Here is a 13469-nt window from a genome sequence, read left to right on the forward strand (position 1 = left end):
TAAAAAAACAAACTGTTACCATTAAAATAAAAATACACCATTAAAAGTCTTGCAGTACAAATGTTAGGCTGGTTAATTAAAACTGATTAAAACTATAGGCTGTATGCTAGTACCAGGAAGCTAGCTGTTAGCTCAAATCTGGCATAAATCATCTCTTCTCTTTCCTGAGATGAATGTAATGTTTGCATAGTTCAAATAAATACATAAATCAGGAAGCTAAAAAAGGAAAAGTATGCCATGCAAATAAATTAAAGGCTTATGTTACCAAATATTATATCATTAGGTTATTGATACTCATGCATCCATGTAAAAGTGTGTTTTACATCTGATGTGTGTAATGATTCTTTTCATCATGGATTGATATTTTCTCCATTCATTGATTGGTACTTTGGTTTGAAACATTTAACACCAAAAATAGTGAGAGATCAAGATTTGTCGGACTCAAAAGTGACATTTCTACAACCAACAGTGCACTTGTTTTAGATGAGGAAAGTCTACATGTACTTGACAGCATAAAAGAGATAAAGTGGAGGCAACGACAGGATTTGGTCAGAAAAAGATAACTTTATTAGTCGGATACATACTGTACTCTTGTTATATTTGATTAATTGATCAGATAGAAAACACAGTAGCTTTTCAAAAATAAAAGAAAGGTTCATTTAGTTAATTATATATTTATTTATGTTTTTCAAAACACACGTCAATAAATATTTTTCTTCTTTTGGTCTTTTTTTTCATCTATTTTACAAAAAACATACAGTGACTGTAAGAGCAGGACACCACACTGGATTAAAGGTCAGCGGGTTACAGAGAACTTAAAAGTACCTTTACACAAGTCTGAGTGTTTTACACGACTTTGTCCACATCACTATGGCAGGTATGAACAACTCCTTCAATTATTCAGCTGAATGTTAAGCACAGAGAGAGCTGTAGGTTAAGACAAATGGCTAACAGAGATACACTGCACCCCACTCCCTACACATTGTTCCACTTCTAAGCTTATTCTGGGAAGTGAAGGGTGCAGGATTGGGTTACAAACAAGATACAATATACTGCACGCAAAGTAAAGCACTATGAGTGGATTAGCAGTGCCTTTTGCAGAGGTAAACATCAGGTGAGTGCAGAAATGAAAAGACCTTTACAACTAATACAATATTTTCAACCGTTAAAGAATCATACCGCTGTTTCTGCAAGCTTCTTCAGAACGTAACATGTATGATTTGCCTTACTGCTGACTGTTTCCCAAAACTTGCCAAAGTGAATTTCATGCACTGTTTTATTTTTGATAAGAGCAAACAGAAGTATTGTGAGCTAATGCAATAGAGAAGATGGATTAGAATAAAATATATGCTGCTGTGGGGAATCTAAAACTGCTGAATAGAGTATTGTATTGACTTTCTATAGTTAGAAATTCAGAGCCAGACAACAAATGATAAGCAAAAATGCACCCTGTGAGACAGATGTTGTCAGTTAGGCAGCTTTCAACGAGGCTATGCAAATCTGAAGAAGTTATTTGCCTTTATTTGCATCACTACACTGTCACATTCAAAAAAATAAACCTGGACATGATGTGCACTAAAAAACTGATAAAACCACTGCATGGAAGGTAGACATTACATTCTATCTATTTCTTATACATGCTATGTGTGTTCAATTATTTGAATTTAGCAGGTGGTCATGGCAAGAACACAGGTATGATTCACAGGATCCTCCGGCTACAAATGAGTGACTCAGGTGTTACTGACACCCTGCAAAGGTCACTCTCCACTGAACTAACAAGCTGCTATTACATGTCACAATCTATAGCATAGATATACTTTAAAACCTGACCCCTCTTCCGCTCATGCTTGCTCTCTGACCCAGTTGTATTTCCAGTGTTTGCATCATATAAACCGAAAGCCAGAAAGCTAATACTGCAGTATGTTTTACTGATGCATCATTTATGCGAGGATATCCTCCCTGCAGGTAAGCAGATCTCTGAGAGAGGTGCTATTAAAATCATAGCTGTCATAAACTTGCCTCTCAGGGGCAGTGGAGATCCAGCAAAGAGGCTTCTGCTTCAGCACATTCAAAAGAAAACATGGCTAAATAGCCTGGCAATCGCTTTGGCAGAACCAGTTTGCACCATCAGGTCAGGAAATAGGGCACCATGCTAACATGACACACACACACACACACACACACACACACACACACACACACACACACACACACACATCCCAAAGGCCTCCTGTGAGTCAGGGTGTTATTAATAGACCCAAACAGCAGGTGCTGTCAGTCTGTCTATTGCTCACAGCCAATTATGATGCTCTGCAGGTGAGCCCAGACATCCTCACATGCTACCAGATGTGAATATCAGCCTCCCCTTCTTCTTCTTTGATTTCTATCCATCAACCTTTGCTATATAAGTCATCTACTTTTAGAAACTTCTCTCAGACACATACACACACACAAAAACCCAACACACATGGAAAATGTTATTAGGTCAGCCTCCTGCTGTGGCTTCAGAGTGACTCAGAGCCTCAGCTCCCACCTGCAGCCTCAGCTGGAGCAGCAGGATGAAGGAGAGAGGAGGCATGAACCAGGATAGAGTTTCTCAATCGCTTTGGCTCAATTTTGGAAGGAGATTTATATTTTTGAGAGTCATTTGTTCTCAAAGTTGAAATCTCCAAACAATTAGTTTGTTTTTTCAAAATGATTTGACTCATTAATTCAAGCAGATTGCACTTATTCTGGCTCGTGCAAAGTCAAACCCTTTGCACTGGGCTTGCTTTTTCAATTTAACTAGTTGATTCTCAGTAAAATTGACAGACTCTTTCTCATTGTTTAAAGCCTTCACATGCAAAATGATCTATTCAATTGTCAAAATATGTCAGGTTTATACTCCATAAATATCTTTGACATTGTATGCTTACTGTAAGGAGGAAATATGTGTTGGTTTTTACTGAACTGATCACATGTTTCATCATTGCTGCAGGGTTATTTTGGCAAGGATGTCTAACTGTGGCAGATTGTTCTATGAATATGTCTCATATTGCTAGAAAAACTACTCTTCCAGTAACATTTAACATACTGTTGAAGATGAAACCTAAAGAATAGTGGCATTGACTTAAACAAAACTCCCAGTGTTGTTTATAAGAAATATTTCCAGCGTTGACTGGAACATTTAGACCATTACGGCTCACAATGGCACATCAACCTTTCAATTTTGAAGCATTTGCCAATTTATGGTCTCAGGTTTTTATAGCAATTAAGCGCATTGCAACAAATGCACTAACAAATATGAGAATATTGGACCAAAAAAGAGCCAAGGCGCTTGAGAAAAGGAATGTGAAGCTTAATGAAAGGCTGGAAGAAAGTGTACACACATATGGGATGCACTTCTGAATATACCCTGCACAACACTCACAGAGAGGTTAGTGAACCTGGTGCCCGTTCTTCTGTGTTTCTCATTACATCCTGTCCACTGCAAAATGCTGCTGAGCTGCTGTTAAGATGAGCTGTGTGCCTCGTCTCCACCTTCCTGCCTTCCTTAAAGGGCAGAGCAAACATTCAAAATGTCTTCATAAGTTCACTGAAGAGGCTTAAAAGGTTTGCAGTATTTGGGAGAGAAAACGGTTTCTGCCCACCTGCAACATTGATCTTTTTTAATGACATCAAAACCTTTAATCTCCAAAATGTTAACTTTTTGGGAGATTAGGAAAAATACCTTGTGTGATTATTTAAGAGCCTGAAAATCACCGTCATTATAGAGATCTGATTTTGTTCAGAAGAAAATAAACTCTGGTTAGCTTGGTCCTGGTCGTTTAGCATCACTTTTGTCAAGTTTGGTTCGAACGCAGCATCACAAGAAACTGATTACAAAAGCAGAGTTTGTTAATTAAAAACACACAGTTACACTCAAAAGGCCAAGAGGAACGCCATCACTAACATGTAAGCACAACTATCATCAATAGCCACCATTTTTTATACACACTTAAACGCATCACTGAGCCTATAAAGTTAGTTATATTGTGTTCATCCTTCAGTCAGTACACAAACAGCTTCATTGACTCTCTTGTAACTCATTATTATTGCTACATCCATACAGTGTACTTCATTAATGCTGCAGGAATCTGTTCTACACACACACACAACACACACATGTTCAAACTGTGAGCGTCCATTAGCCCACAGGTTATGTGATCCACACGTTTACAATTATTATCAACACACAACTTCTTCAATTACTGTGTGTCTTCTTCACCTCTTCTCCTCTTGTTTCAGCCGTCCCCTCTCCAAGTGACCGTGACAGACTCCAAAACAATCAGATGAGACAACAAGAGCCTGTGTGTGTGTGTGTGTGTGTGTGTGTGTGTGTGTGTGCTGCTGGTTATTCCACACAATAATACAGTAGTCAAAGCAGTTGGATGAGCAAAGTGTGCTCAAAGTTGCAAGGGGGTCTTTGGGTTCTCTGTAGCTCAGAAAATCCTCAAAGTTGCACTATAATTAAGCACCTCTGATCGGGATTTTGCGACTAATCTGTGGAGTTATTTCAGGCCTTTTAACAGACAGCATGATCTCTGATTTTGCCAAGTCCAGAAATTACAAATGCAGTCAATTCAATAAATGTTTGGCTGACTTTCCACATCTCCAAACTCAAACTAAGCCTCATTAATATGCGTCAGTACTTTAGATGAGTTTCATATCTCTTATCTGAAATTTATTGGGAGCTAATTCTGTCTTTTTTCGATGAGCTTTGGAGGAACAGCTGTCGTCTTTTTAGTATGGGAGGATTCAGCTAAAGGAAAAGGTTTCATATTGATATCAAGACTTACTTTATGTGCCATCATCTTATTTTGAATGTTATCAGCTGATTAAATGTGCATTATCAACGGTTATCACTACCATTTCAATACCTCAGATGGGCCAAACTGCACTTACTATGTATTTAAGGAGAAACTTAGTGGTAAGGGGTTATAAAACTAAACTTAACGTAACATTTCCAACACAAACAGAGCAATTTCTACACTTTTAGGCAACAAAACGTGTCTCGAGCAGACTTAAATTTAGATTTATAGGGTTAATTCTTTCTGCAGCGTGGGATTTAAATCTGACTTGTCACCCTTTGCTGCAAGTTACTGTAACCCTTTCTCTTTATGGCTGTTCTATCAATTAAAAGGCAAAAAGTCCACTGAATACCGGTACTCTGTAAAATAACTTTACCGTTAACTTCTTTAGGTTAAGGCAACAAAACCACTCAGTTAGGTTTAGGAAAAGATTCTAGTTTGAGTTTGGGGCTTTTTACACGGTACATGTCACCCTGACTTCCTTCCTCTGATGGAGTTTCTTGCTCTTTAAACTGCGTCACCTGAGTTGCTCCTCTCATCATTTCTTAATTAGTTGCTAAAGGTCGGTATCATCTTCTTATTTTTTTAGTTGATCAACCTTGTGAATATCTGATAAAACCCACTAGCTGGTGCAGCATGCCTGCTCTGACCCTGATAAAATTTCACTAAATGGCTCCTTAAGTGCTTTTTTTTCTTCAATAAACTACTGCATAAGTTCAATTGCATTAGCTTCATCTAAAAACAAACGTTAGCGTACCATAAAAACATTAAAAAAGTCATTTTGCACTAAAAATCTAGGCTACTTGAATTAGTAACTCTCTACCTGTGTGCTTTTTGTGGGTCCCATCCTGTCAATCAATCTCTTATAGCCCCTAATAGCAACTGCAACCCTGTAAACACACTTGCACACACACACACAGGTACACTTGCTGCCTTCCCAGGGGACGAACTGAAATGCCGAGGCAGAGAAAATGTAGTCTCAGGAGCTCTACATCTCCTCCTTTCTGCTTTTTACCTCTGAACAGCAACAGGACGGTAATCACCCGTTGTCACTAATCATTCAGGTGTCTGTCACTTCCTCTGTAATGAGGGACACCCCGCAGAGCTGCAGTGTTGAATCACAGGTTTTCCTGCAGAAAAATAAGCAGGAGGCGTGAAAAGTTCAAGAAACCTGTGTCTCTCTTTGTTCTCCATGGCGGAGTTTGGACATTCATGGAAAGCCTCTCTGCTGGCCGGACCCTCATCATAAGGCTTTGACAGAGATACTGCTCTGGTTCAGACACACACTGCAGGGGATAAAGCGACACACACTCTGCCTGAGAGGAAATCCTCTGTCTCCTGTGCTGCTTTTTCACTCCTGCAGTCTTTTTCATCTCCGTAATCCTCTGTAAATACTCCTCTCCAGTCCCCTTTTTCCATCAGATTCGTCCGTTGCCGTGTGTGCTGCTTCGCCGGCCGGACTGCGGGTGGGAGGAGTAGTGCAGCTCGGCTGTGGAGAAGGTGGAGGAAGAGGAGTTGGCGGAAGAGGAGGAGGAGGTGAGTCCACAGGCTTCACAGGCCAGAGCCAGCTGCCTCAGGGCGTCCAGGGAATCCATCTTTGCTCCCCGCAGCAGATCGCTCTGACCCTGCAGCAGACGGGAACACACTCACCAACTCAGACCTTTCACACTCACCCAAAAACAAAATCAAAGTTAAAATGATTAAAGGATCCACATTAACGCTGTACCTTGAGGACAGTGATGTTCCAGGTGAAACTCTCCACAGCTTTGCTCAGCTTGCGGCCCTTCAGTCCCTCCTTCTCCCCGAGCCGAGAAAGATCCTCGTGGAAGTCCATGCCTGGAAAAACACAAACAGCAGATTTGCATCCGTTTGCACAGGTGGGTGGGCATCGGCAATTCAAATTCAGGGCAATTATAACTGATCTGTTGTAGGAGAGATTTGCCAGAGAAAATGTTTCATGACTAACACTTATTGGCTTTTACCAACAGGTCCTGATGGACTCGTTGTCAGTCAGGTACTGGATTTAAATATTTAAGAGCAAGCAAAATGCCAGCCCTCATGACATTTGCATTGCCACTTAAAGGTCAGGAGTTATATAAGACAGTGGAAAGGTCTAATAATACACAGGTTTAGTGTGTAGGTATGGATCTATTCACTGTAAAAACTGCTGTACAGCTACATCGCTAAGGTGGCTGACAGGAACAACCGCTACAACAGCCCGAAACATTTCCATTGGGAGAAACGCGCTGCAGCTTCAGAAATGATGCAGAAATAGAAACACAAACATCTTTACCAACTTTACAACACTTGCCCAGCACTTGGAGAACATTCACCAAAATGAGGAAACATGCGCAGGGTTTATTTAAAAAGCTAAAAGAAGCCCAAAACACAACGGACACGAGGGGACACTAAAAAGTGATGCACACAGCTGGGACCGGAGCTGGGATTATAAGTTGGACACTAAAAACTTACCCAAAATGTAGCCTACGTTTTATCGGCTTATTTTAACAATGTGATCGCATGACTCCTGATATTTTTGCAGATCTGCTGTAAGCTAACTAGCATAACATAGCTAACCTAGTCATTTAATAAAATACAGACAAAAAAACGTACAATTATGAATCAGACTAACTCGGCCAACAGAGACAGTTGGCATTCTTTATAAGTCACAAACGTCAAAAGGAGCTCCGGTCCCAGCTGTGTGCCTCACTTTTATTGCTGTGCTTTTTGTAAATCTATGAATGTTTGTATCAGGTTGGTCATTGTTTTCTAAATGCTACGCATGTGTTGTGATGTTGGTGCAGAGGTTTCTTCATTTGCATGTGTTCTTGTACACTTGTGATTTTATATTTGCATGGCTTCTGGAGCTGCAGAGCGTTTCTTTAAATGGTTTTAGGTGAATTGTTGTAGCGCGTTTGCATTTGTTGACCACCGTACATTACACGCAGAACAGCCTAGAAAATCCAAAATACATTAATGCAAGACAGAGCTGCATCTCCAGATGTGTTGCTAACAACATTTCAAGCAGAGATACCACTGCTTTAAATGTGTCTCTCATTTCAAAAAGTACGAAAAGAGAAAAACACCTTTGACAATTAGAAATCAAGTGTGTAAGAGTGTCAGAAGCACCAGCTTGTTATGTTGTTTACCGACAGATTCTCTGAGGCGTTTCCTCATTAGGAAGCGTTTGATGTTCAGGAGTCAGTTTTGCTCATTTGGGGAATTTCGTTATGCACTGCTTTTTTTACTCATGAGAGCTCATCAAAAAACGTTTTCGCTTTAGTTTAAAATCGCCTCACGTCCTCCTCCTTTTCACTGTGACTGTACCTTCTCTCTGCACCTGGGCGATCCTCTCCTGAACAGAATCTGCATTTTCAATCAGCTGTTTCTGAGCAGCAATCATCTGAAGAGAGGAGGAAAGTTTGTTCAAGTGAAGTGGTTTCATTTAAAGCAATCATCGTTAAAAACACAGATATTTATTACTGCAAGTAGTCTTTAAGTTTCCAATTAAATACCTTAAAGAAGGGACATTTATTTCATATCCACAAAATACATCAGCACCTTTTTGTGAATTGTTCATATACAAATAATAATAATAATAAAATAAACGATGAACATTTTTGGGGCACTTTGAAAGTATTTAAAGGGACAGAATGAGGGTTTAATAGATTTAATATTGACAACAGGATAAGTGATGTGTTTATATTTATTTAAATACATCTGACTGCTAGCTGAAAAATGAATGACAAACACAAAACTAAAAGTTTGGTTTCAAAAATAATTGGTGCAAAAAAATCAAAGAAGAGTAAAGATGACAGGAAAGAGAGAGGAGAGAAGAGTGTGAGTGTGCGATGACTCAGCCCTGTGCATGTGTGTGTGTGTGTGTGTGTGTGTGTGTGTGTGTGTGTGTGTGTGTGTGTGTGTGTGTGTGTGTGTGTGTGTGTGTGTGTGCCCAGAAAGGCTGAAGGAGGTGTGATGTACGACTGGAGATCACACCGACCGTGGCTCGATGACACTGACCTGCTGCGCTCATGTTCGCTGCGTTCTCAGTCAAACATCGTGAGCTCCTCTGAAGCGCATCAACACGACGTGATCATTAGGAGTAAATAAAGGCTAGTGTGTGATGAGGTGTGTGTGTGTGTGTGGAGGAGATGATGGAGGAGGAGGAGACACAGCTGGCAGTCAGTGTTTGTGGCTGTTTCATCCATGTCTCTTCATGCAAGTGTCTTTCTGCATACTCTGTGTGTCAGGACAGTGGATGTGCATGAGTGTGTGCACACTTACTAAGCAGTGTTGTGCTGTACAATTACGTATGAAAGCAGTATAAAGCGGACTGTGCAAAAGCATGTTGCAAGACTAATGTGCCAGTAATGCAGGAGGAGTTAACTACATGCAAGTATAATAGAATAACACTAAAAATATAATGTAAAATGAAATGGTAAGAGTTGAAAATGACCAAAATAAACCAAACAAACAGCTGTCATAAGTATCCCTTCCGCCCAGGTTTCTCTCACCGTGTCGTAGGAGGTTAGCAGTTTCCTCAGCGGCTCAGAGAGATTGACCTGGGGCTCCAGACTCGGGTACCCGTCCTTCAACACCATGGAGGCCCCCATGCTGCCCTCGGGGCCCTGCAGCCGTGGGGCCAGGCTCTGGATGCACTGCTTCAGTTTGGCCACCGTAGGGAGCCCACACTGCTCTTTGAGGCCGGCAGTGGTGCTCTGGAGACCATGAAGAAGGTAAGATAGAGACACAAGGAAGAAGAGGAGGATGAGAGGGGGGAAGAATATTTAATCAAATCAGGATGTAAAACTGAGCTGGAGACAGTCAGAAAGGGTGACACTTGCACCGTAAGTACCTAATTTAGACTTTGAAATGCACGCAGACATTTATATACATCTTATTCTATCTTATCTTGTCCTTTTTCACAAGCACACACACACACACACACACACACACACACACACACACACACACACACACACACACACACACATCCCATCCGATCCCTGTCATCTGCCGTCCCTCCTGGGATTTAAATCAATATGGCAGAGATGGCGCTTTTAATCCAGTGTTTTCAGCCTCAGTTTAAGCGCATTTGGAAAAAGAGAAGACAAAACCACAAAAATGTGGAACAGAGAATCCAGGTTTTTTTTCAAATGGTGCAGGTGTGCAATGATGCAAATATATGTTTGTTAGCAGATCTGAAAACATGACAATCTGCTGAAAATTTAATTTTGGCCCGTTATGAAGGTTTACTTTTTTAAATTTATGCACAAACAAGCACCGGAACGCGATTTTCCAGAGCCCCAACTGGACCAGCAATTATCACGCCCCACCTGTGTGGAAGTGTCAGTGTCAGTGTGTGTGTGTGTGTGTGTGTGTGTGTGTGTGTGTGTGTTTCGGACAGACAGCAGTAGAGGCGTGATGAATAATAACTGAGTGTGGCAGATGAGCCCACAGCTGGAGAGGCAGGAACAGGGATGAGGAGAGGTAAAGAGGTAGAGGACAATGACTGACTGAGTGTGTGTGTGTGTGTGTGTGTGTGTGTGTGTGTGTGTGTGTGTGTGTGTGTGTGTGTGTGTGTGTGTGTGTGTGTGTGTGTGTGTGTGTGTGTGTATAGTTAGTTAGTTAATTTCACCAATGCATTAAGGGAAGTTAACATAAAAAACATTCTTATGTCTTAAGCTTTAAAGAAGTCCTTTTTGGGGGGGGGGGGGTGTTCCCTTCCCTGTAGTGTGTTCTATAGGTTTGTGTGCATGTAAATGGTCTGCAAAGGCTAAAATCCCTGTGTTCCCTCCAGAGGGAGCTTCTCTCACACACTTGACGTTACTGTTAGTATGGATTGAGGAAACACTACAGGTGTCATCTTGCAGAAGATAGTCTATGTCTTTTTTTAACTTTGGATGCCAGATAAGACACAACCAACAGGAAATGCAATCAATAAAACACAAAGAGGAGACTCGGTAAAGCAGTTTGAGCTCCTTCCTTGTGTGTTTTTTTAATTGCATTTCCTGTTTTATTTCCATCTAAACTGTCGCTGTTGTGCTTTCTAGGCCAGGTCTCCGTCGGAAGACAGATTTCTATCTCGAGGGACTTCCTGAGTAATTAAATAAATAAAATCTTCATACAATCTGCTGCTACAGCCTGCGGTGATTTGCTCCACTTCAGCCACATGAGCGTTATGAATTTGTGATGTTCAGTGATTAAGTTAATCCCAAAGATATTGGATCGAGTTAATCCCAAAGATGTTGGATCGAGTTAATCCCAAAGATGTTAGATCGAGGTTAGATTTATTAACACCTGGAGGAAAATACTAGTTTTGAGAATGGGGGAAGTTTCAGTCTATAAAAGGTACATTTACATAATAATATATGTCTTTTAAAAAGGAGAAATAGGACTCTCTTCACATCGCCCACCTTTATTTTATATGCAGCGATAATCTGGTGGGTGTTGTGAGACCAGGTGCTATTGTTGCTGGTATTTATAAAAGCTTTGAAAGCCTCCTCCACTTTTCCTACTCACACTTCTTTTGTCACTTCTTCCTCTGCCTCTCTTTGTCGCACTCACACAACAGAAGAAGTCTCAGGTGGACTCTCTGATTCACCCCTATAACCAGATCTCTCCTTCAACAAAGCTTAGAAAAACAAAAGCTGAGTGACACCCGAGCGTTTGTGTCTCAGCTGGTTCTGTTTTCTCTCCAGCTGGGATTGGACACGAGAGTCAATGGAGCAAAAAGTGTCAAAGAAAGCTTTTAGTTCAACTCTGTTCACCAAATAAAGTTTTTTCAAACATGGCAGTGGCTCATGTGCTGTCCATATGAAGTGGCAGCAATGATAGGTCAGCGGATTGATTAGTTGAATGACAGATAACATCTTCATAGCTTTTTTTGGAGTCATTTTTCATTAAAAACGTGGCAGAAAATTACCTTCAAATAAGACTTTGTGAAATGTCTTTGAGATCTGACCTAGAGCAAATTATAATTGTTTTGAGTTGTAAGAAAAAAGTCAGAATTGTGAGATTTTCTGCAAAATAATGAATTACTTTTGCTCAAATTCAGAAATTAAAGTCCGTTTTAGAATTTTTTCGTAGAATTTGGACTTTAACTGGACTTTACAGAAGTTTACATGTTGCTCTTATCGTCTTCAGTAGGTTTTACGATGTTTAAAAAACATCATGAATGACTGAAATATATAAAACTAATAAAAACATCTCATACGAAAAACTGGGATGGACATATTACTATAGTTTGACGCTGAAGGGAACAAACAATTAGTCGAGTAAATGACAAAATAATCAGCATATTGATCGATAGTGGGAGTAAATGTTATTAGCATTGACGTTCCAAAACCCAAACACGAAGAAGATGAGTAGGTCATTGTGGTTGTGGACGACAAATCAGATCGGCCAGATTTCCAAATGAAAGCCATTATGAACGGGGTCCATGAATCGTCCATTTATGTCACAAATGTGGACTAAGACATGGACAGAGTCGGACTGACAGCTAGGCTCAAGGAATGTGTTAGACAAACCGAGAAGGAATAGCAAGGACGTTTCCTTTTTCTAAGACTACATTGTGGTGTGATTTGTTTTGAGTCATTGCATGTTGCTGCCGTTAAAGTTAGGGATAATGACTTCTGAGCTGTTTTAGTCATTGTTCAATCATGGAAGAAATGGGCATTGAGAAACATATTCCATTGTGTTTTACTTTAACTAAATAAAGACTAGGATGAACTATCTTTTTGTAACCTCCCTCTCTCACCTGTGCCTCCTCCCGCAGGTCGGTTGCTTCTTTCAGTGGAGCCGCCGCCGGTTTGAAGGTCTCGTCCACCGCCTTGATGCCGGTGTGCCTCAGAGTCACGTACTCCCTCCCTCTCCGCCCGACCCTCCTCACAGACAGCCCTCTCCGCTGAGCCTTCCCCCCTCCTCGGCGGTTGGTGACGGCCACGTGCACGAACAGGCTAGTGTGAGGTAAGGGGTCTCCCGCCAGGCCCAGCAGGGGCACGTTGCGGTATCCGGGCTGAAGGCACTCGAAGGCCACGCTGTACTGACCGATGAAGTCGTCCCCGATGTAGTCGTCGTCCAAAACCACGAAGCGCAGCAAGGCCAGCTCCGGCATGTTCACCTGGAGGGGGACAAGGAGAGGAAATGGGAATGTGTGAAACTCCTACAGGGATTTTAGCCCCTGCAGACCATTTACATGCATTATAACACACTACAGGAAGTTTAGTGTTCTAAAAAGTCTACATTTGAGACTCAATTTAATTACAGATTTACTGATGGATATGTGATATGTTTGATAGCCATAAGAACTTCTACATACAACGTTAATAATTAGCCAGAGGGAACCTAAGCTAATTAGTTTTATAATCAACTTCACAAGGAGTTCAATGTTTCGTTACCTGAGGAGAAATGGATAGCTGTCTGTAGCCTACCTGAACTTGATCTAAGATCATCAGTTCTTCATAAGGAGAAGATAGACTTTTTAATTGTTTATAGCAGAAATATAAGATCAATTAGTCACAATATTTAACGGAGAGGATCCAACAACATTTCCTTTTAGCGAGCGTCACTCAGGAAGCTATCCAGGCGCAGCATTACCGCTAATTACACGCTACGATGAAGCAGCTTACTGCAGGAAAT

The 13469-nt window shown here is 40.9% G+C and overlaps 1 protein-coding gene across 1 annotated transcript in view; it reads right to left on the reverse strand.

Moving 5' to 3' along the window:
• Positions 1–544: 544 nt before the first annotated feature.
• The window catches only part of plcl1 (phospholipase C like 1), a 76642-nt gene continuing 63717 nt past the window's right edge, over positions 545–13469 (reverse strand). Inside the window, exons 8-12 of the mRNA XM_063887935.1 lie at positions 12589–12951; positions 9344–9547; positions 8157–8232; positions 6556–6665; positions 545–6454 (exon numbers count right to left, since the gene is read on the reverse strand). Of these exons, the coding sequence (XP_063744005.1) occupies positions 6248–6454; positions 6556–6665; positions 8157–8232; positions 9344–9547; positions 12589–12951 (960 nt within the window). The 3' untranslated portion in view covers positions 545–6247. The remainder of the gene's footprint in view (positions 6455–6555; positions 6666–8156; positions 8233–9343; positions 9548–12588; positions 12952–13469) is intronic.

The sequence above is a fragment of the Eleginops maclovinus genome, chromosome 7, assembly GCF_036324505.1.
Source record: "Eleginops maclovinus isolate JMC-PN-2008 ecotype Puerto Natales chromosome 7, JC_Emac_rtc_rv5, whole genome shotgun sequence".
In the NCBI taxonomy this organism is placed as follows: Eukaryota; Metazoa; Chordata; class Actinopteri; order Perciformes; family Eleginopidae; genus Eleginops; species Eleginops maclovinus.